This window comes from Engraulis encrasicolus, chromosome 8 (genome assembly GCF_034702125.1).
Source record: "Engraulis encrasicolus isolate BLACKSEA-1 chromosome 8, IST_EnEncr_1.0, whole genome shotgun sequence".
NCBI lineage: Eukaryota > Metazoa > Chordata > Actinopteri > Clupeiformes > Engraulidae > Engraulis > Engraulis encrasicolus.
The window spans coordinates 21,072,158-21,095,249 of record NC_085864.1 but is presented as its reverse complement, the minus strand read 5'-3'; the positions used below and the strand labels follow the sequence as shown (position 1 = coordinate 21,095,249).

Below are 23,092 nucleotides of genomic sequence, written 5' to 3'. Positions count from 1 at the left end.
ATACAGTATGGTGACAGTATCGACAGTATCTTTAATGCAGAAGTTTCTTTGCCACAGTAGATTTGGTTTTACGGTCACGAATGTTCTATTCGATAGTTCCCTTCGATAGACAACAAAAAGCTATGGAACGTTGTCACTGTGAGTGTAGCCTGTTTGCATCAGCCTGTTTGCATAAGTTCCGCCTGTTCAGTTGACAACGCTGAAATGAAAGTGAAAGTGTCCAAGCGAAACGAGATTCTAGAACTTCTAAGTAATGTAGGCTAGTTCTATGGCAGAAACAGTGCCCTGTTTTGGAGTAACTTAAAACATGATTTTTAGTGTACTTCTTCATGTGCTGTTTTTCTCAGGTAGGTTAACCATGTTTGGTGTATGCATGTTTGTATGCAATTATAGTTGCCCACTGTTTCCTCACGTTGGCCTGATAGGTGGTTTAGTGTAGACCTATTTATTCATGTAACTGCTATTCCTTATGAAAAATTGTGTTGTAGGCTATTATATGACTGTAGTTTTGAATGAATACTGCTGTGTTTTTCCACAAGGAGATGCATCCGTTTGTTTTTCATGCATTCTTGGTCCTGCATTCTTAAAAAATCATTCAACTGTGCCTACAGCTGTCCACCTGCAGTCTATTCACGAGGTCCCTTGGTTGCCATGCCAGTTTGTAGATGAACATTTCCAGTTTGACTCAGATGGACACAGAGAAGCCAGATATGAACATCGAAATGCCGTGCTGCAGTTTGGTCAGCAAGGGGATAGGCCTGTACATTCTGAAGTTATAACCTTCCTTATAACAGGTGAGAGTATATCAAGATGTTAAGCTCCTTCATGAATATGCCTCATAGGTTTCCGAATGACGCCTATCTTCCTGCCTTGACGAGCAAACTGGATCATTAGTTCACTATCCAGTGCCACATTTCCAAATAGGCCTAACCTGGTTTTACCTGGCCAGTTCAACCAGGTGGGTCTTAATCATTCAGGCACTATTTCCCAATGTCAAGTGTATGAGCCTTGGAAGTGTGTCAGCCTAATTAGTCACGCCCAGTGATTGGATACTCCGCAGAGTTCACCAAAGAGTATCCAATCACTGGGCGTGATTACGAAGGCTGTACACTTGGAAGGACGCACACTAGACTTTGCGAAACGGCCAACAATTACCAGCCTAACTACCTGGTTGGACAGGTGAAAGCAGATCATTATGTGTCACTGAACTGTAAAAGACTGAATCCAGTTTGCCCATTATTTTCTTCTGTGTGTCTCAGGATCTAAGGTGGACATGCGGCGATATGTTAAAGGAGAAGTTGACAGTCTCCTGTGTGAGGTCCGACGGCACAACACGAGTGTCGTGGCGCGCTGGCCTGGCCATGGTGCACAGGAGCATGACACCTGGTTTACCTGCACTCTGCGTCACAACGAAGGCCTATACGTGGCCACTACCTTCCTCAGACACAGTCCTTCCGACATCAATGCGCCACGGCCAGAGTCTGGAATCTGGGCAACCATTGCAGATCGAGAAACTGTCATCACCTCAGGTATTCTTCGGCAGCCGTGGCCTTAATGGTTAAGGAGATGTTGCATGTTCAAATTCCACCCTTAGCTCTCCATACCACACTCCATGGCTGGGCAATTCCTTAATTTTATCATAGCACTCCTACTCTGCAGAATCACTCATTTTTGCCACCATGTGTGGAACAAAAGGTGTAGAAGAGTCCTATTAATAGAATGTATATCATTGTTATAACCACTAGTATTATCAGAGATTGTAGGAGTATTATCTTATCCAGTCTCTCTGGTATTATTGTTATTAGAACGTTTGTAACAGACCTTGCTCACACAATATAAAACAAGGCAGGAAACAGGCAACAGTAACAAAGACATTAAGACCATCCCTGAAACGAAATGTGCATAAAGAGTTTTTAGTTTTTATTAGAAAGAAAAAGAGGTATCGCACACCAACAAATTCTTTCTTGAGGTGCTGGCTTCTTGTGCATACAGTTTGAAGAAGGTCAGACGGCCGATACGCCACTTATGCAGCATTCTCTTTATTTTCTTTAAATTGTTTAGTTTTTTTACATTTGCTTTGTTCAGGTTCAGTTTATTTTGACCCCAAGGGGAAATTTTGTTTGTAGCAGGTATTTAAAAGGACAGACAACAAACTAATAAAAACGAAGGCTAATAAAAACGACATAAAGACAGGTACCTGGGGTCAACACAGCACAAGGACATGAGACTTGGACCAATACACAGAATTCACAAAATAAATCACAAATAAATACAAAATATGGATTAACGGTAAGAGTATGAAAGAATGCAATAAAATCTTTCTGTTTGTCATATTCAGCTGTGATGGTCGTATCGAGCAGCACCCCCACTGTGAACGTTGGCCTGGTGAAAGAGCAGATGTTGAACTGCGAGTTCGCCGTGGACCACAAGTCGCCCCGCATCACCGTGGAGTGGCGGCTTCAGCGCAGGGGGGAACGCACCAAGCTGTTCAGCTACTCGGGCCACACTGGCCAGGTGGAGGGCAGCGGGGTCGCCGTGAAGGCCATCGGCAGGGGGGACGCCTCCCTCAAGATCCCCCTGACCAAGCACGCCAGCGAGGGCACGTACATCTGCTCGGTGTACGTTCCGCCACTCTACGGCAGCCACGACATCGCCCTGCACATCATGGGTGAGATAAACATTCTCTGTCAAAGTTATACTCTTAGTCCTACTCTTAGATACAATAGATGGTAACACTTTCATAACAGCTTTTAGACATTAGACATTTGACATTCATGCCAAAACTTTCATGAATATGGAAGATGAAAGGACAGCAACTTGTCAAAATAAAAGATAAACAAAGCAGCATTGCCGGTTAGATGAGGGGGTTGGATGAAGCTTTTATTTTGACAAGTGGCTGTCCTTTTGTCTTCTATGTTTATGAAAGGTTTGCTATGAATGTCTTACGAAACAGTCATAAATCCTTCATGCAAAGTGTATAATAGCTGTTATGTATGTGTTATGCAGCAGCACGCCACGTAAAGCGTTAGCCAGTAGATCCATATCTTCATGGGCCTTGCTTTGTGCACTGGTGCACAATCATGTTGGAAGAGGAAGGGGCGCACACTCCAAACTGAAGAGACAAACACACTCTGTCAACAAGTCATACTCTTAGATTCTCCCTAATCAATGACTCTTTCTCAATGCCCAGTGTTCTAGCTTGGCTAGGATGTGAAACGCCCAGTGATTGGATACTCGGCGGAGTTCACCAAAGAGTATTCAATCACTGGGCGTTTCATGTCCTACCAAGGCTTGAACACTAGGCATTGAGATAGGGTCCTTTAGACAATTTAGAAAAAAAACAGTCTGGGAAAGTCACTTTTTGCACTTTTAGCATTCTAAGGTACATTTTGCGTTAATTATGTGATATGCTGACTCTTCTTGAGACTGGGTCAAATCCAAGACCGTGAATGTCAAGATAATGCTTATTCTGCTTTTTAAGTGGTAGAACTTCCCAGTATGACATTCTGAAGCAATATTATCAACACAACTTTACACTGGCAAAGGTCATGATCTGTTTTACAACCAGTAACCTACCAAATTCAACTCTATTTTGTCCACATAATAGTAATTTCTGAGAAATGTGTTAAATAAAATATCCCATTACTGTGTACTGTGCATTTCAGTTAGTAGGTCACAAATAGCCTAGTTTCCACTAGTAATTTGCTTCTCTGGAAGCCCAACTGTTGTCAACTAATCAACATGATACTCTACTCTACTCTACTTTACTACTCTACTACTACTCTATCCCACTGTCTTTCAGAGCCGCCACGTGTGTCCCTGACTGTGAGTGCAGAGCTGTCATTGGCTGTGGGTGAGGAGCAGAAGGTGTTGTGCGAGGCGGCGACCTACTACCCTCTCGACGTGCGCATGGAGTGGCTGAAGGAGTCAACGGTGCCGGGAGCAAGCCGCATGCCAGAGGTACTGAAACGGTTTAAAATAAATTATAATAGAAATAACCAGCACTCAGACTACAATTATATTAACGGGCAGTCATGGGTTAGCAGTTAGGGCGTCAGGTTGCCGGTTCAACTCCCGACCTGCCATGTTGGTGGGGGGAGTCATCCTCCTCCATGACTGAGGTATCCTGAGCATGGTACTGTCCCACACTGCTCCCCTGGGGCGCCATTGGATGCTACCCCCTTGCACGGGTGAGGCATAAATGCAATTTCGTTGTGTGCAGTCTGCTGCAGTGAACACTTGTGTGCTGTGGAGTGCTGTGTCACAATGACAATGGGAGTTGGCGTTTCCCAGTTGGGTTTTCACTTCACTTCATATAGTATATAGTGAAGGGTATACTTCACCTGTTGTCTGTGCACCTTTTCAGAGGCAACCAGCCTCATTTTGTTTTGCTTTTTAAAAAAAAATGTTAAAAAGCTCAAAGTTTGAAATTGCATGAAATACACAGACAAAATAAACACTTTTTGCAACCTGAAGTAAGCTTTTGTATAGTGTAATGAGAGATTTTGTAATTCATTATTGCGCAAACTCTTATTTGAATAATGTATTGAAACATTTTACAATGCCTCGTTGTGCAAACTCTCATTTGAATAAGGAAATGAAACATTTTATAAGTCATCGTTGTGCAAACTCTTATTTGAAACTCTTTATACCTCCTCATTGTGCAAATTATTTTTGAACAATGTGTTGAAACATTTCATAAGTCATCGTTGTACCCTTATTTGAAACATTTTATAACTCCTTGTTGTGCAAACTCTTATTTGAATATTGTATTGACACATGTTATACCTCCTTGTTGTGCTGACTCTCCTGTGTGACTGTGTGACTGTGGCAGGTGTTGAAGCAGGTCCTGTTCTCCAGCCACCGTCACCACCTGGATGGCACCTACTCCCTCTCCGCCTTCTTCCTGCTCAAGCCCTCGCTGCAGGACTCAGGCTACCGCTACACCTGCCGGGTGGAGCACGCCTCGCTCCAGTACCCCATACGCAAGAGCTTCACCCTCACCGTCACTGGTGAGCACGCCCACTTTCAAGGTCTAAGAGAGAGAGGTGTCTAATACGGTTTTCACGCCTGGTCCCCTTTAAGTGAACCAAACTCAGTACTCTTTAAGTGGACCAAAAAGCGAGCCGACAACAAAAGGACTCAGTTCTGTTTTTGTTCATATTGTGAGTGTATTAAATGAAGAACTTGCTGATCTTTCTGGTCCTGTTAGGCTTTTATGATGTGTCACTCTTCTTTTTTATCAGTCTCAGTCCTGTAGAGCAGTGTTTCCCAACCAGGGGTACGTGTACCACTAGGGGTACGCGAGCACACTGGGGGTACTTGGAAAAATGAAATTTTACCAAATCTATGGAGCTTAGTTACATTGGAATTGAGAAAGCGATATAGAACTTGACTTAGGGGGTACTCATGGCACAGCGAAAAAGGCTTGGGGGTACACAAGACAAAAAAGGTTGGGAAACACTGCTCTAGAGCCCTCCTTAAGTGATTACAGCTAGTCACAAGTGTAACTTGTCAGAACTCATAAGCGAACCGAACTGAGACCACGTCAACCAAGGTCTCAGTACGGTTCGCTTCCGAGGGGTCTGGGTACGCTTTGGAGCGTTCACATATGCGGCAAAAATGCTGAGTCACTACTCTTAGGCGGCTGAAAGGGACCAGGTGTGAAAACGCTGTAAGAAGCTAAGGAAACAAGAAGGGTCACCACACACTGGTGGACTTGATTTTACTGCTTTTTTATTATTAGGTGAACAATGTGTTTCGCTTTGCCCTTTGTCAGCCAAGTCCACCAGTGTGCGGTGATCCTTCTTGTTTCCTTGGATTACTGATGACAGCACTTCACCAGCACCTGGAATCTGGCTGTGCATAGTTTTTGAAAAAGCATTAGTTTGGGCCACATGTTTACGTGTAAAGTGTGCTGCCAATACAGTGGAATGTAAAAATGTTCAGATTGATCTCTCTCTTTTTTTTCGTGTTCTGTTTAGTAATGGTTAATGAGCAAATACTGTATATTATTGAGAGAATGATTAACCTTAATGGACTGAGAGTGATATGTAAAACTTCAACTGAGTATGTATTTTGTGCTGTTAATTCAAAACCATTCTGAGCATATAGAGTCAGTGTTAAATTAAACTCTTTGGATGTGTAATTAATCAGTTCCCTTTTGTATTGTTGAGTCAACACTTCAACACTCACCCTGTCCTTCAGCATGCTATATGCTGTCCCATTAAAAGTAGTGGAGCTAAATACAGCAAAATGTACTGTATGTGTATATTTACAGCACTCATACTTGTAAGGAAACTTTTAGGTTTAGTTTTTAAGCTGTACGTAGTGTATGTGTTGTGTTTATTGTTGATACATGATTGAGATGGATTCTGATTCTTCTTCATGATATTGCAGAAAATGATTCACTACTGTGGTACGCTCTCCCTGTTGTTGTTATTGTGGTTCTATTCGGAATACTGGTGCTGCTGCTCTCCAAGCTAAATGCAAGTAAGTGAACGTTAATTCTGTTTCGAATTCTCTACATTACTACACCCCTAACAATTGCTTGCGGGTTTTCGTTAAAGTGTAGTGTGTGTCCCCCAATACTGTGGAGAGCGAGGGGAACTGCTTAAAACCCCTTTAAATGTCCTGTTAATGAGAGTCAGGGTGGGACCCCCAGTACGAACACAACGGAAGATGAGACAAAGTGAAGAATGAGTGAGGGGAAAAGAGACGCAACACAAACATTTTTTTTGGTGGATGGGATTTGTTGAACATTGCAATTAATTAATTACAATGACAGTTGTGTTCAATATTTTAACGGTTTCAAATCTTTTGCTTTTTTTGTAGTGCGAGAGGCGCAAAAGGTAAGACCTTACACTCCTCTCTTCAAGAAACCGATACCCACAATTTAATATGAATTGTGCATGACATGCCTGTATCTCAATTAAATAATTCTATGTCTTTAACAGAGGAAGCCTTATTGAATGCAGCGGAAGATGAATAAGTCAGCTTCAGCTTGATGCCTTCAGTAGAACCAGGGGTGATCTGGCTAAAAACAAGCCTGTTCACATCTACAACTACAACTATAAAGATAACTACAACTTTTACTTTGTAAAAATCGGTGTAACTAGTAAATGGTGCTGTTCACGTATGAACTGTAATGACAACAACATGCTGAATTATCACTGGTATCACATTCAGAGGGATTTTTCGGAACTATAAAGTAGTATCACTCACAGTTGTTTAGAATGTATTGGCGTCATGCCCTCTGCTTGTGCTTGTGGATGTTGATGAGAAACAGGCGTTATCATTGGTCAGTGGGAAAAGGAAATACATTCATAGGAAAAAGTTTGTACACCCTTGGAAATGTCTTACATTTCTGTCAAAATTGGTCATATAGATCTGATAGGTCTGATCTTCCCGGAAATCACAAGAAGGAAGAATCAGAGTCTGCTTTAACTAATTCCACCCAAACCTTTACATGTTATCATATTTGTATTGACCATAAGATATAAACATTCACAGGACAGCAGGGCACAAGTAAGTACACCCTTGCATTTAATAGGTTTTAACCCTCAGTTGGTCGCAATAACCTTAACCAGATGTTTCCTGTAGTTGCAGATCAGATTAACAAAACAATCTGGATGTGTCTCCCTCTTTGTTACAAAACTGCCCTATGACTGTATCTTTACAGTCCTAGTTATCTTAATAGTTACTGTTGTAGATGTGAACGGGCCTTAATGCTGCTGATCAGAAGGGGATCTATTCACACCAGGACTTGGAGCTGAACACTTGTTTGGTAGTCCATGTTATGCCATGATAGTAGACGTAGAACAAGTAGGCCTATGTGACTGGGACTCTATGATTTTCAAGAAAAATGTGTTTGTATGTATGATTTTATGGTGTGAATATTGATTCATTTTGGATTCTTAAAAAACAAACTGATAAACTGGCTACTTGTGCGTCCTGGTTGCTTTAAGCAAGAAATTATGTAAGATCTGTATGTATGATTTAATTTTATCGGCTGGTGGGTGGGTATTTTATTGGGTTATTGGGTGGTGGTAGGGTTATGGAAGTTGTTTTATCTCGAAATCTGTGCATCATCCGGGAGTCACAGATAATTGCACTATTTTTTGCTCTGTTAATGCACAAATTATTTAAATAAATATGAAATCAAAGAAGGAATGCGTTTGACCTATTATAAGAGTGCCACATGAGTGTTCCTACTTGGGTGACTTGATGTTAGCCTGATCAGCCACTGTCAATAAACCTGCTCTCAATTTCATGAATACACACCAGAACCAGAATTCATGAATACTCTATCTATATAAATCTCTCCAGCTTTGATCAGTAATATCCAATTGTATATTCAATATTAATTGTTTTACTTTATGTCTGCAGTGACTGTTTTGTTGGAACAGGAAGTGAAGAGGTGAAATTGTTTGGTATGCATCATATGCATGATGTCCATGATAACAGTAGCTGATGCCCTCTAGCAATACTTTCTCGTGCCACATAGAGGCAGTATTGTCCTCTGCAAAACAAGATATTAATAACAAATGTATTTTTATATGACAGAAAGGTAATGACTGTTGTTAAAGATGGGATGTACTTAGATGCCTGAAGTTAATTATGTTAACAGCTTTTGAGTGGACATGTATGAATGTAAGAAATTGAACATGAAACGCAAAATCATATTGTGAATGACTGTTGTGCAGGTGCATATGACAGGGAATTGTGGCAAAATTTTGGTGCACAACAATATGCACTGAGAATGTTGAAAACACGTACAATGTGTAGAAGAAGGCCAAACAGATCTCATGTCAATATAGAAATCAATGTTGCATTTTCTGCAGGGAAAAAACATCTTTGCCATTACTGCTCCAATAAACTTCAAGCATAAAACCCCTAACCCTAGTCTAATTGTTGGATATTGTTATTGACAATGTTACATAAGTACATTGTATAAGTTGACTCTCTTGATTGACTGACATATTTGTCTAAAATTTAAGGTTGTGACATCTGGATAATTTAGGCCTATGTAGGCCTGACTTTACGCTTTATTCAAAGCCATGTACACGGTAAACAAATCAAGCTGATTTGTCATCTGTAGATCTCACACTGTCATCTTCCATGAGTCTCTGCCAGAACACGAGTGCCCTCATTGAAACCAATGTCATTTTTTATATGAAATTATACTATTTTTTTCAGAATTAATTACATAATTTATTAACTAAAAATATGCTTATGAAACATTACTCGTCCTCCACTTAATATGAGCTATTTGAATGAAACCGTAACATTTGTTGTGACAATTCTTCGATTCTTTTATGGAAATAATTCTGAAATTGTAACCAGCTCTTTGTAATAGGCCTACTTCCAGAGGGAATGTAGAGGCTTTATTGATAAGCTTTCCATCTTAAATTATGTCGGATTTGTCTGCAAAAATGGGTAAAAAATATCTGAAAAATTGGTCATTGGTTTCCATTGGTTTCAATGAGGGCACTCGTGTTCTGGCAGGGACTCGCTTTCGGCACGACGTATGTCCCCCGACCAAACCCGACACAAGCTTATCTTCATAACGCAGCCGTCTGGAATCCGAGTGTGCGTGAGCGAATGTTGGGGGAGTCCGAGTGTTCCATTTTCCTGCTTGCTGTTGTAAACGCTGTTCAACACATCGAAGCCCAAGTGAGAAGGGAGAGAGAAACGGGTTCTCACACACGCCTTTGTACACTCGCGAGTCGCAACACACAGAAATCTATTGTATAGGCCTACCTAAGTCCCGCCTGTGCAGGTGACAACGCTGAAATGAAAGTGAAAGTTTTCCAAGCGAAACGAGATTCTAGAACGTTTATGTAATGTAGCCTAGGCTAATTCTATGGCAGAACCACTGCTCTGTTTTGGAGTAACTTAAAACATGTTTTTTGGTGTTCTTCTTCTTGTGCTGTTTTCCTCAGGTAGGTTAACCAAGTTTGGTGTAGGCTATAGCCTACATCTTCGTATGCAATTATAGCTCTGTTTCACGTTGGCGTGATATGGTTTGTCTACAGTGTAGACCTTTATTCTTAAGCTATTCTTTATGAAAAACTGTGTTGTAGGCTATTATGACTGTAGTTTTGCTGTGTTGTTCCACAAGGGAATGCATCAGTTTATTTTTCATATTCATTTTTTGTTCTTGCACTAGGCCTATTATGCATTCAATTGTCTGCCTACAGCTGTTGTCCACCTGGAGTCTATACACGAGGTCGGTTGGCTACCATGCCAGTTTGTAGATGAACATTTCCAGTTTGACTCAGATGGACACAGAGAAGCCAGATATGAACATCGAAACGCTGTGCTGCAGTTTGGTCAGCCAGGAGACAGTCCTGTGCGCCCTGAATTTATAACCTTCCTTATAACAGGTGAGAGTATATCATCAAGATGTTGAGTTCTTTCATGAATATGCCTGAAATGTTTACAATGACCTCCTACCCTGCATTGATGAGCAAACTGGATCATTAGTTTATAATCCAGTGCCACATATTCCAAATAACCTGGTTTTACCTGTTCAGTTCAACCAGGTAGGCCATAACCATTCAACAGTGTCCAGCCAACCACCTCGATGTACTGGACAGGTGAAAGCAGATCATTTGGAATATGTGGCACTGAAGTGTAAATGATTGAATCCAGTTTGCCCTTCACCGTGTTTCTGTGTGTCTCAGGATCTAAGGTGGACATGCAGCGACATGTTGAAGGGGAAGTTGACAGTCTCCTGTGTGAGGTCCGACGGCACAACACGAGTGTCGTGGCGCGCTGGCCTGGCCATGGTGCACAGGAGCATGACACCTGGTTTACCTGCACGCTGCGTCACAGCAAAGGCCTATTCGTGGCCACTACCTTCCTCAGACACAGTCCTTCCGACATCAATGCGCCACGGCCAGAGTCTGGAATCTGGGCACCCATTGCAGATCGAGAAACTGTCAGCACCTCAGGTATTGTTGGGCAGCCGTGGCCTAATGGTTAAGGAGATGTTGCATGTTCAAATCCCACCCTTAGCTCTCCATACTGCACTCCATGGCTGAGGTGCCCTTGAGCAAGACACCTAACCCCACATTGCTCCAGGGACTGTAACCAATACCCTGTAAATATCTACGTATACGTCGCGTTGGCTAAAAGCATCAGCTAAGTGTAACGTAATGTGATGTATTTTATTGTTACAACAGGCATCTAGAGATAGTGTCCAAACACAGGCTATGATTCTCTGTAGGCCTATCTGATCATGTTATTTATTGTTTTCACTGTTTTTACTGTTTTTAATTTCCTAGACAGTCTTGTTTTACTAGGTAGAGTACAAGTTACTTCTTATCATGTATTCTATATTCTTCCTTTTATCATATATTAATCAATCTACTCTTATTTAGTACCCTTGTCACTTCATGTGACATCATGTCTCTTTGGTAACACTTTATTTTAGGGACACATCTATTAGCACTAATACATAAAATATTAATGCATGTGTAAGTAACTTGTAAGGCATGTACTAAGCAAAATTAGACAGTTGTTAAGCATGTATTCACAAATGTCTTGTTCATGCACAATAAGGGATTTATTACCAATATAACCTTAGTAAGGACCTAGTAGACCTAGATTTCTATTTATGTGTAAGCAGTAAGGGCCAGAATACAATGTGTATAAGCTCCTGGTACACTGTGTGAACAAACCCTGAACAGTGTGAAAACAGATGTGGAATAAGGGTCCCTATTCTAAAGTGATACATTGCTCAGCCCAGATGGCTTAGGGCCCCCGCACTACCTAGGGCCCCCACTCTACGCCCCCCCCCCGGGAAGCAAAGTGTAAGAACATTTCAGAGTCTACATTAGTCTCAGTAGGTATGAAGATCTCACTTATTCCACTCATTATATCAATGAGTAATTGGAAGCATTATATAGCAAGGATTGGACGTAAAGTTATCAATGACGGTGGGTGGTGAGATGTCATTTTTTCATACACCAATTAGTTTTAATGGTAAAAACCCTACAATAAATGCAGAATATAACGATGAGTAATAGTTTGGAAGCGAAACTAAGCTATTCCTTTCTGATAAATAAGTTAATGTTTGAGAAAACTTAGCTACAAGAAGTGCAGTGCATGATGGGTAGGCTACGCCCTTAGTCAGAAATGCAATGCATGGCCAATGCAGCAATGATAATATTTCTGTTGTTACGTACATGGCAAATTGTTTGGATAGCAACTAAATTTCACAAGTGAGGGGAGGAGCTAAGGACGTAGGCTCAGAGCTGGCAGAGAACCTCTAACAGGGAGAAGGCTCAGTCTCATTGGTTCCCATTGTAGCCAGTTAGCTTTGCATGCATAATGCAGTAACGAGCGTGGGCCAGTCCTTCATGTGGGAAAATGTATGGAATGGAAAGGGGAACCCATGCTAAATACATTGCTACTGCGATTTCCAGTCACAAATATCATCAACAAAACATTCCTGGTAAGCACTATGACTGTTGTTTAACAATAGGCTGTATTGACAAATCGCACAGGTGTGTAGTTTTACAGCAGGTTAGAAGATTTCAACCTGTACTTGCTAGCATCGCGCTAATGTTTATGGGTTTGGCCCCATAAAAATTGAGCTTTGTGACCCAGTATATAATAATCTAGTGGCGCAAAATAATCGAAACGGTACTCAAATGGGGTCTTATTATTTCTAGCTTCGAACTTAATATTAATATTTCAGGACAAAAAATTATAAAAAATCACAAAAATGATAATGGTAAAAAACTCCATTGACACCCATTCATTTTGCACTGTCCCGTGGTTAGGGTTAGCCAATTGTGGCTAACAGGAAGTTCCGTGAGTGAACAGCCCCTGGAGCTGGGTAGGTTGTCTGTTGGTCTAGATTGCGTACCCATCATGCACTGCACTTCTTGAAGCTAATGTTCTCAAACATTCACTTAATTATCACAAAAGAGTAGTTTAGTTTTGCTTCAAAACTATTATTCTAATGTTCTGCATTTATTTTGGGTTTTTTTACAATTAAAACTCAGTGGTACATGAAAAAAAATTACATCTCACCAACCCACCGCCATTGACAAGTGTACGTTCAATCCTTGCTATATATAGGCTCTTGTTACCTCCCTCTCATTGATATGAACAAGAGAAAACTAGATGACTCAGCTGGGTAAATATTAATTATTTGATATACCCTTACACTTTGTAGATCGGGGGGGCTAGGTAGTGTAGGCCTGGGTGGTGTGGGGGCCCTAGGACTTTGGTAGTGCAGAGGCCCTGAGCCCACTGGGCTGACCAATGCATCACTTTAGAATAGGGACCCTTATTCTGCATCTGTTTTCACACTGTTCAGGGTTTGTTCACACAGTGTGTCGGGAGCTTATACACATTGTATTCTGCCACTTACTACTTACTAATAAATAGAAATATAGGCTTACTGGTCCTTACTAAGGTTATATTAGTAATAAATCCCTAATTGGGCATGAACAAGACATTTGTGAATACATGCTTAACAACTGTCTTATTTTGCTTAGTACATGCCTTACAAGTTACTTACACAGGCATTAATATTGTATGTATTAGTGCTAATAGATGTGTCCCTAAAATAAAGTGTTACCGTCTCTTTGATAGGATGCACGAGGTTACTTTTGGTACTGTCTACATGTTTGTGGGTTGCTTGTATGTTATGTGTGTCCTATATGTTCTGATTTTTTTGCATAAGCGAAGCTCACTTTACTGCAAATCAAATCTACCCTTGGGTACCAATAAAGTTAGCTAATCTAATCTAATCTAATGTTGGGGCCCATAAAAGAAAGGATGACATTTTGGACACCCCAGGGACCCACTACCCTCAATTGTATTAACATTGTCCTGGCCAATTCTGTCGTCCTAACATTATCATAGTGCTCCTACTCTAATCATTCATGTGTGGAACGAAAGGTGTAGAACAGTACTGTTAGAATGTGTATTGTTATTACAATCACTAGTGTTACTGTTATTAGAAAGTTTGTAACAGACCTTGCTTGCGCAATATAAAGCGAGGCAGTAAACAGGCAACAGTAACAACGACATTAAGACCATTCCTGAAACGAGATGTAGGCCTACATGAAGTCATGAGTTTTTAGTTTTTATTCCTATTGCTTTGTTTGTTATCTCCAGCTGTGATGATCATATCGAGCAGCACCCCCACTGTAAACGTTGGCCTGGTGAAAGAGCAGATGTTGAACTGCGAGTTCGCCGTGGACCACAAGTCGCCCCACATCACCGTGGAGTGGCGGCTTCAGCGCACAGGGGAGCCTACTACCAAGCTCCTCAGCTATTCGGGCCACACGAATAAGGTCATCGGCAGTGGGGACGCCTCCTTTAAGATCCCCTTGACCAAGCGGGCCAGCGAGGGCACGTATATCTGCTCGGTGTACGTGCCTCCACTCTACGGCAGCCTCGGCATCGCCCTGCAAATCATGGGTGAGACAAACTAGCATGATTATCATCGATTTTCAAATCGCTTCGAGACTTGGTCTGACCAAGTGCATAACAATTAACGGTTCCCAAAGGGCTTGGTTGACCTGCCTCCCTAGGTTTGCAACTGGTTGACTGGTTTCCAACAAAGTGGGAGGAGTTTCCGATTTTTCCGCCGATCAGAAACGGCATTGCTCTTAGCCTGACTGGATGTAACGCCGAAGGTGTTGCGTCACTAGGAGGGCATGGCCTGGCTAGAGACAAACACCCTCTATCAAAGTCATGCTCGTAGTCCTACTCTTAAATAGACCCATGTCTTTATGGGCCTTGCTTTGTGCACTGATGGACAGTCATGATGGAAGAAGAAGGGCGCGACCCAAACTGAAGAGACAACCACCCTCTGTCAACAAGTCATACTCTAGATTTTCCCAAATCAATCAGACAATTTTAGAAAGAAATCAGTCTGAGAAAGTAACTTTTTGATCTTAATTCTGAGGTCCATTTTGCGACCATTATGTTATACCTGTATGCTGACTCTTCTTGAAACTGCATGGGTCAAATTCAAGGCTGTAAATGTCAAGATATATGCTTACTCTGCGTTTCCAAGTTGTAGAACTTCCCAGTATGACACTCAGAGTCTGCTAATTCCCACGTCAAAGCAATAGGCCTATTATCAACAACACAAAGCTTCATGAGCTGTTTTACAACCGGTAACCTATCAAATTCAACTCAATTTTTTCCACAGACTAGTCATTTCTGCGAAATGTGTTAAATAAAATATTCTTATCACTGTGTGCTGCCATTGTTATTTTGACGTCACAATTTTCAATTTGAGGAAGTCTGCGTACTTCGTTGTGGCACCAGTTCACGACTTGGAGCATTCCGCTTCTGCATCCGTTTCAATGCATTTCAGTTAGTAGGACGTAGCATGATCCCATTAGTTTACTTTTTATTTAATGATAGTGAAGATGAGTGGTGGACGCTTTGTTCCAAGCTCACCTGTTTTCCTGATGATTTAGTGATATCTGATAGCACTTAGAAAGAGTAGAAGTCCACAAAATGGATTCATTAGTTACAATCAAGGGCCACACATTCCAAATTACCGATTCAAACAAGTGAAAAAAGTGAAAGTGAAATTGAAAGCCCATTGGGAAACTCCAACTCCCATTGTCATTGTGACACAGCACTCCACAGCACACAAGTGAACACTGCACACTGCACACAACGAAATTGCATTTATGCCTCACCCGTGCAAGGGGGCAGCCCTCAGTGGCGCCCCATGGGGAGCAGTGCGGTGGGACGGTACCATGCTCAGGGTACCTCAGTCATGGAGGAGGATGGGGGAGAGCACTGGTTGATTACTCCCCCCACCAACCTGGCGGGTCGGGAGTCGAACCGGCAACCTCTGGGATGCAAGTCTGACGCCCTAGCCGCTCACCCATGACTGCCCAAGTGATCATCCAACCAGGTAATCACCTGGCAAAATTGCACCGGTAAAGCCAAGTCATTTGGAATATGTGGTAATGGATTGTAGTAACTAATGGATCCATTTCCATTTGGCCCATCACTGCCCCTGAGCCAAGGCTCTTCAGTCCTACTCATCACCACCATCCCAATGCCTTTCAGAGCCGCCACATGTGTCCCTGACTGTGAGTGCAGAGCTGTCATTGGCTGTGGGCGAGGAGCAGAAGGTGGTGTGCGAGGCGGCGACCTACTACCCCCTCGACGTGCGCATGGAGTGGCTGAAGGAGTCAACAGTGCCGGGCGCTAGCCGCATGCCAGAGGTACTGAAACGGTTAAAAACAAATAGCTAATAGCAGAAATACTAAGCATTCAGACTGCTATTATAAAGTAGTGTAGGGTATATTTCACATCTAGGTGTCTGTGCACCATTTCACCTGTTCAGGGGCAACAAGTCTTTCCTTTTGTTTAAAGAATAGTTTGAAATTTTATAAAATACACAGACAAAATAAACATGTTTTGCAACCCAAAGGAAGCTTTTGAATAGTGTAATGAGACATTTTGTAATTTCATTATTGCACAAGCGCTTATTTGAATAATGTATTGAAACATTTTACAACACCTCGATGTGCAAACTCTAATTTGTTAAGGAAATGAAACATTTTATAAGTCATCGTTGTGCAAACTCTTATTTGAAACTCTTTATACCTCCTCGTTGTGCAAACTCTTTTTTGAATAATGTGTTGAAACATGTTATAACTCCTCATTGTCCAATCTCTTATTTGAAACATGTTATAACTCCTCATTGTGCAATCTCTAATTTGAAACATGTTATAACTCCTCGTTGTGCAATCTATTATTTCAAACATGTTATAACTCCTCGTTGCACTAACTCTCCTGTGTGACTGAGGCAGGTGTTGAAGCAGGTCCAGCTCTCCAGCCACCGCCGCCACCTGCATGACACCTACTCCCTCTCGGCCTTCTTCCTCCTCAAGCCTTCGCTGCAGGACTCAGGCTACCGCTACACCTGCCGGGTGGAGCACGCCTCCCTCCAGTACCCTATACGCAAGAGCTTCACCCTCACAGTCACTGGTGAGCACACCCACCTTCAGGGTCTAGTCCCCACACAGCAAATTGCCAGGCTTTTTTGCCGAGCGATATATCGCGTTGGGGGCGTGGTCACTGATACTTCCATCAGATTCTCCCCGGGGCTAGCGGCGCTTCCTAGTTCCTACCCGCCTTTCGAACCTCGTGGCCCGGTAAGCATCTTGCAGCAGACAGCGGGCAGACCCAGTGAGATAGCTAACGGCGAACGATCGTTTGCACACATTACTCATCCAATATGACAACACAGTGTCTACATGGCTTAAACACGATTGTGTTTTGGTCCTAGATAACATTTAAGCCATGTTATATCGTTGTAGAAGTACAAGAAGTAGTCTAATATACGCTTGTAGCTGCCTGGTTCTGGTAAAATGCTAACGTTAGCTTACCTGGTTAGCTTAAAACATCGAGTGATCAAATGACAATGTGGGGTAACCTATTTCTGTTGAATAAGTTTGTGGTGCATTTTCACATCAATCCGTGGTAGTCATGACATTAATAAGCATTCAGGGTCTTTAAATTAAGCAAAAACTTGATATTGGAAGTCACAGAAATTGCCGCCATGTTTTTCTAAAAAAAAAAAAAATTAACTCCCGCCCTTGCTACCTATACGCCCAACTGATTGGTTATTGGACCATCTAATTTGCATGATATAGAGAATTCGCCTATATCAAATCGCATCCCGCGACTGGATCGCTTCGCCTCCGCGGCGTAAAGCGCGATATCGCCCCCATTCAAAGTCAATGAGAGCGGAGCATAATGTTGCTGTGTGGGGATGGGCCGTAAGAAGCTGTTTACATGTTTAAGGATAGTTTTTTATGTATTTTTTAGGGCTATTCAAGCCTTTATTGTTTAATATCAGACAGGACAGTGGAGGAGAGACAGGAAGTGAGTTGAGAGAGAGAGATGGGGAAGGGCTAGCAAAGGACCCGGCGGCATAGTGGACGAGTGCCCTACCGGTAGCGCCACGGTAGGGCCATATAGTAGAGTAGAGTATAATTTATTGATCTCAAGGAAAATTAAGGAAATACTGTAAATGGATAGTTTTTGAAAAAGTATTGGTTTTGACCTCTTTTATGTGTGGAGTATGCCTTAGTACAGTAAAAATGTTCTGATTGATCTCTCTCTTTTTTCTAAAAGCGTTAATTTGTTAGTTTGTTGCTGTTTGTGTGGTGTTAGTAATAATAAATGACTAAATAGATTATGATAGAATGATTTACCTTCATGGACTGATAAGTAAAACTTCAACCGATTATCTATGTTGTTGTGTCAATTCAACACCATTCTGAGCATAAAGTCCCATTCCATATAGTGCTGAGTTCCACTCTTTGACTATTAATCAATTCAGTTTTATATTGTTAATACAACACTTAAAGAGTTGAATATAGCACTGTCCTAGAGCATTCTATGTGTTGTCCCATTCGAAATAGTGTTGAGCTAACAGATGGAAAATGTACTGTGTGTAGATTCACAGCACTCATACTTGTAAGGAAAGCTTTAAATTTAGTTTATAAGTTGTACGCATGTGTTGTATTTGTTGTTGATCGGTTGAGATGGATTATGATTTCTGAAAATCATGACAGAAAGTGGTTCTTTTTTTCTTATGTTGCAGAAAGTGATTCACTACTGTGGTACGCTGTCTCTATCGTAATCGTGATCGTAATACTGGTGCTACTGCTCAAAAAGCTAAATGCAAGTAAGTGAACTTCCATTTTATTTCGAACTCTCTACATTTCTACACCCCTAACAATTGCTTGAGGGTGTTCGTTTAATTGTGGTGTTCGTCCCCCGATACTGTGGGGAACTGCTTAAAACCCCTTCAAATGTCCCGTTAATCAGAGTGAGTGTGGGACCCCCACTACGAACACACCAGAAGATGAAACAAAGTGATGTATGAGTGAGCCACGGGACGCAAACCTTTTTTGTGGACAGGTTTTGTTGAACATTGCAATTTATTACAGTTGTGGTTGAGTTTAATATTGTAAACAGTTTCAAATCTTTTGTTTGTTGCAGTGCGAGAGGCACAAAAGGTAAGACCCTACACCCCTCCCCTGAATTCTTGCCATAAACTCATACCCACAATTTTACATGAATTGCTTATGACATGCCTGTATCTCAATGAAATAATTGTATGTGTTAAACAGAGGAAGCCTTATTGAATGCAGCTGAAGAGGAATAAGCCACCTTCAGCTTGATGCCTCCAGTAGAGTCAGAAGTGATCTGGCTAAAAGCCTGTTCACATCTACAATTATAAAGATGACTACAACTTTTACTTTGTAAAAATCGGTATAACAGGCATTATCGTTGGCTGGTGGGAACAGGAATCTTTACAGTCCTAGTTATCTTCATAGTTACTGTTGTAGATGTGAACGGGCCTTAATGCTGCTGAAGGGGATCTACTCACACCAGTCTACAGGAAGCTTCCTCTAGCATGCTGGGAGTTGGAGCTGCACACTTGCTTGGAAGTTCATGTTGTGCCATGATAGCAGACGGAGAGCAAGTATGTGACTGGGACTCTCAGGTTTTCAAGAAAAATGTGTTTTAATGTATGCTTTTATGGTGTGACTATTTATTAATTTTGGATTCTTGAAAAAAAATCTAAATTAACAGATAAACTGGCTACTTTTGCGTCCTGCTTGCTTAAAGCAAGACATTATGTCAGATCAGATGTTTGATTTCATTTTATGAGGTGGTGGGTGGGTATTTTATTGGGTTATTGGGTGGTGGTAGGGTTATGAAGGTTGTTTTATCTTGAAATCTGTGCAACGGGAGTCACAGATAATTGCACTTTTTTGTTCTCTGTTTATGCACAAATTATTTAAATAAATATGAAATCAGAGAAGGAATGCGTTTGACCTACTAAAAGAGTGCCACATTTGTGTTCCTACTTGGGTGACTTAATGTTGGCCTGCCACCAGAGGTGGAAAGAGTACTAAAATATTGTACTCAAGTACAAGTACTGTTACTCTGTTGAAAATGTACTCAAGTACGAGTAAATTTACCAGTCAAAACATCTACTCAAGTAAAAGTAAAAAGTAAATAATTTAAAATGTATTTTGAGTAAAAGTAAAAAGTTACTTTTTAACAATTAGCGTTTTATGCCTCTTGATGTGCAAGGGGTGCACTGGGTTAGAGGAAGAACAGCTAATGTTGATCTCCTCTGAGTTAAGTGAATCTCCATCGTCAGCCTCCATGTCAGCCAACATCGTTTGAGTGAGAGACAGGTCGCACGCGCCAACTCTTTATAAACTAGGCTAGAATTCTAGAGTTTTTTTGTTTGTTTGTTTGTTTTTTTTACTCTGTAACGCTTGTGCTGTAAAATGTACCGAAGTACATTACTCGGAAGAAAATGTACTTAAGTAAAAGTAAAATTACAAATTTTAAAAAGTAGTTTAAAATGTACAAGTACACAAAAAAGCTACTCAATTACAGTAACGCGAGTAAAGTAATTAGTTACTTTCCACCTCTGCCTGCCACTGTCAATAAACCTGCTAAACACTAAACAATAATCACTATAAACATTATTTCATGAATACATACCAGAATTCATGAATACTCGATCCATATAAATCTCTCCAGCTTTGTTCAGTAATATTCAAACTGTCTGCAACAGAAACTTCAACATCCCCCTTTTTCAGTCCACCCCCTTGACTGATTGTGCAGTGTTTGAGTAATCTAGCACTCATGACACGTTGCCTGATGCAGTTAAAATTATTGTTTTACTTTCTGTCTGCAGTGACTGTTTTGTTGGAACAAGAAGTGAAAAAATGAAATTGTTTGGTATGCATGATGTCCATTATAACAGTAGCTGATGCCACAATACTTGATGATTACAATACTTTCTTGTGCCACATGGAGGCAGTATTGTCCTCTGCAAAACAAGATATTAATAACAAATGTATTTTTATATGACAGAAAGGTAATGACTGTTGTTAAAGATGGGATGTACTTACATGCCTGAAGTTGTTGTTGAAATTGTTTTGAGACAAGACGTGCATTTTTCAGAGGTAGTGAGGAGTTTTGCCTGTTGTGTGTGAGGTTTGGAGATTTGTGTGTAGAGTTTTGAGAATTCGAGAACTGATTCCGAAAAGTGTGTGTAAGCAATCGAGAAAAACTGTAGGCCTAATAACAAATGTATTTTTATAGCCTATGACAGAAAGGTAATGACTGTTGTTAAAGATGGGATGTACTTAGATGCCTGAAGTTAATTATGTTAACAGCTTTTGAGTGGACATGTATGAATGTAAGAAATTGAACATGAGACGCAAAATCATATTGTGAGTGACTGTTGTGCAAGTGCATGTGACATGTGATTTTGGTGCACAACACAATGCACTGAGAATGTGAAAACACTGACAATGTGTAGAAGAAGGCCAAAAAAGATCTTATGGCAAGATAGCAATTAATGTTGCATTTTATGCAAGAACAGTACTGCTCCAATACATCTCAAGCATAAAACCCTACTCCTTGTCTAATTGTTGGATATTGTTATTGGAAATGTTACATTAGAACATTGTATTTGTCTTAAATGTAAGGTTCTGACATCTGGATAATTTACGTACCTGGCTTTACCCTTTATTCAAAGCCATGTACATGGGACACAAATCAAGGTGATTTGTCATCTGTAAAGTCCCACCTTGTCCTCTTCCATGCCTCCCCCTGTGGCTCCCAGTGTGTCTCTGCATAGTTAAACAGACTGTAAACCTTTCGCTCAGGAATGACAGCTGTCGCACCACCCATGACACTACAATCAATTCGGCTGCACCTAACTCCTTGACACCCACCCTCCTTCCATATTACACACACACAAACAGGGGAGCTGACAGGGGGGGACAAAGGGAACATTTGTCCCGGGCCCAGTTAGAGAGGGGGCCCACAATTGGGTTTCCATTACATTGTATTTATTGGATAGGGGGCCCATTCAGATGACTTTGTCCTGGACCCAGCAAAAGCTGTCAGCGGCCCTGCACACACACACACACACACACACACACACACACACACACACACACACACACACACACACACACACACACACACACACACACACTGGTTTGTTTGTTTTCAAACACATGCCTCTTCATTTGCTGGAAACTCTGTTTATATCTTTTTACAGCCTCATGCTCCCTTATGCTCTATTACCCCAGTGATATCTATAGCTCTTTTCACATTTGTTTGTGATGTGATCCTGTTTCATGTGGATGTGTTGAGGTTTCCAACCTGGGGGCCGTGTCCCATAGGGGGGTGAGGTTCTGCAGACAGTTGCGGAGAGAAGAGACTGTTCACATAAAACCTTGAATTGCAGTTGCATAAAACTGTTCACTGTACTGTATATCTTGATGTGTATTTGGTTTTCTTTTTTTAAAAATGTTTTATGCCTTTATTATGACAGGACAGTGTGAGAGAAGACAGGAAACATGTGTGAAAGAGAGATGGAGTAGGGCTGGGAAACGACCAAGGTCGGACTCAAACATGGGTCCCCATGGTCATGCAAGCTCAAATGTGGGGGGGGCTTAGCGCATTGTGCCACAGCGCCCCTGTGTATTTGTTTTTCAGGCGAATGTCACTTTGAAATTGAACAATAGTAAGGGCCTAAAATTGTTTGGTGCTTTAGTATGGGTGTAGGCGTCCCATCAGAAAAAAAGTTTGGGAATGACTTATAAGGGACTTTTTTTTATTGGTCCCTGGCCTGCCCCTCAGTGTCATGGCATACCTGTTAGGCTGTGGGTATCTACCAGGAGGAGAAGCACTTGGAAAATCCACATGCTGGATGTGTCAAGAATTCATCGAAGGCTGGGCTGGGGTGTAGGGTGGTAGGGGCTTTTCCAACTAGACTACCTAGTTTATTGACTGACCCAGATGTAGAGTGATGGTATTCGGGCTAGTTTGCCACTTGGGCCTCGAACCCGTGACCTCCGACAGCAACAGTTCGACATGGTTCAACACTGAGCTGGTCTAGGGCTGATATCTCAGCACTACCGCATCTGTATAAGCAGGAGTGTATTAAGTCTCTGGTGCCCTTGGGCACTAAACCTCGCAGGTGCCCCCTTTATGAAGAATATTATAAAGTACGTATCATGTGGTG

At 41.5% G+C, this 23,092-nt stretch overlaps 2 protein-coding genes across 2 annotated transcripts; both read left to right on the top strand.

Moving 5' to 3' along the window:
* The first annotated feature begins 110 nt into the window (after nt 1-110).
* On the top strand, nt 111-8,168 carry LOC134454256 (tapasin-like). Its single transcript, XM_063205151.1, has 9 exons — nt 111-347; nt 612-794; nt 1,260-1,529; nt 2,339-2,668; nt 3,803-3,960; nt 4,835-5,012; nt 6,400-6,492; nt 6,835-6,851; nt 6,957-8,168. The coding sequence occupies exons 1-9, from the start codon at nt 308-310 to the stop codon at nt 6,969-6,971; spliced, it is 1,284 nt and encodes a 427-aa protein (XP_063061221.1). The 5' UTR covers nt 111-307; the 3' UTR covers nt 6,972-8,168.
* Nucleotides 8,169-10,691: 2,523 nt separating this feature from the next.
* Nucleotides 10,692-21,462, top strand: LOC134454257 (tapasin-related protein-like). Its single transcript, XM_063205152.1, has 7 exons — nt 10,692-10,958; nt 14,143-14,448; nt 16,069-16,226; nt 16,818-16,995; nt 18,620-18,703; nt 19,021-19,037; nt 19,152-21,462. Exons 1-7 carry the CDS (start codon nt 10,703-10,705, stop codon nt 19,164-19,166), a joined length of 1,014 nt encoding a protein of 337 aa, XP_063061222.1. The 5' UTR covers nt 10,692-10,702; the 3' UTR covers nt 19,167-21,462.
* Nucleotides 21,463-23,092: the final 1,630 nt, after the last annotated feature.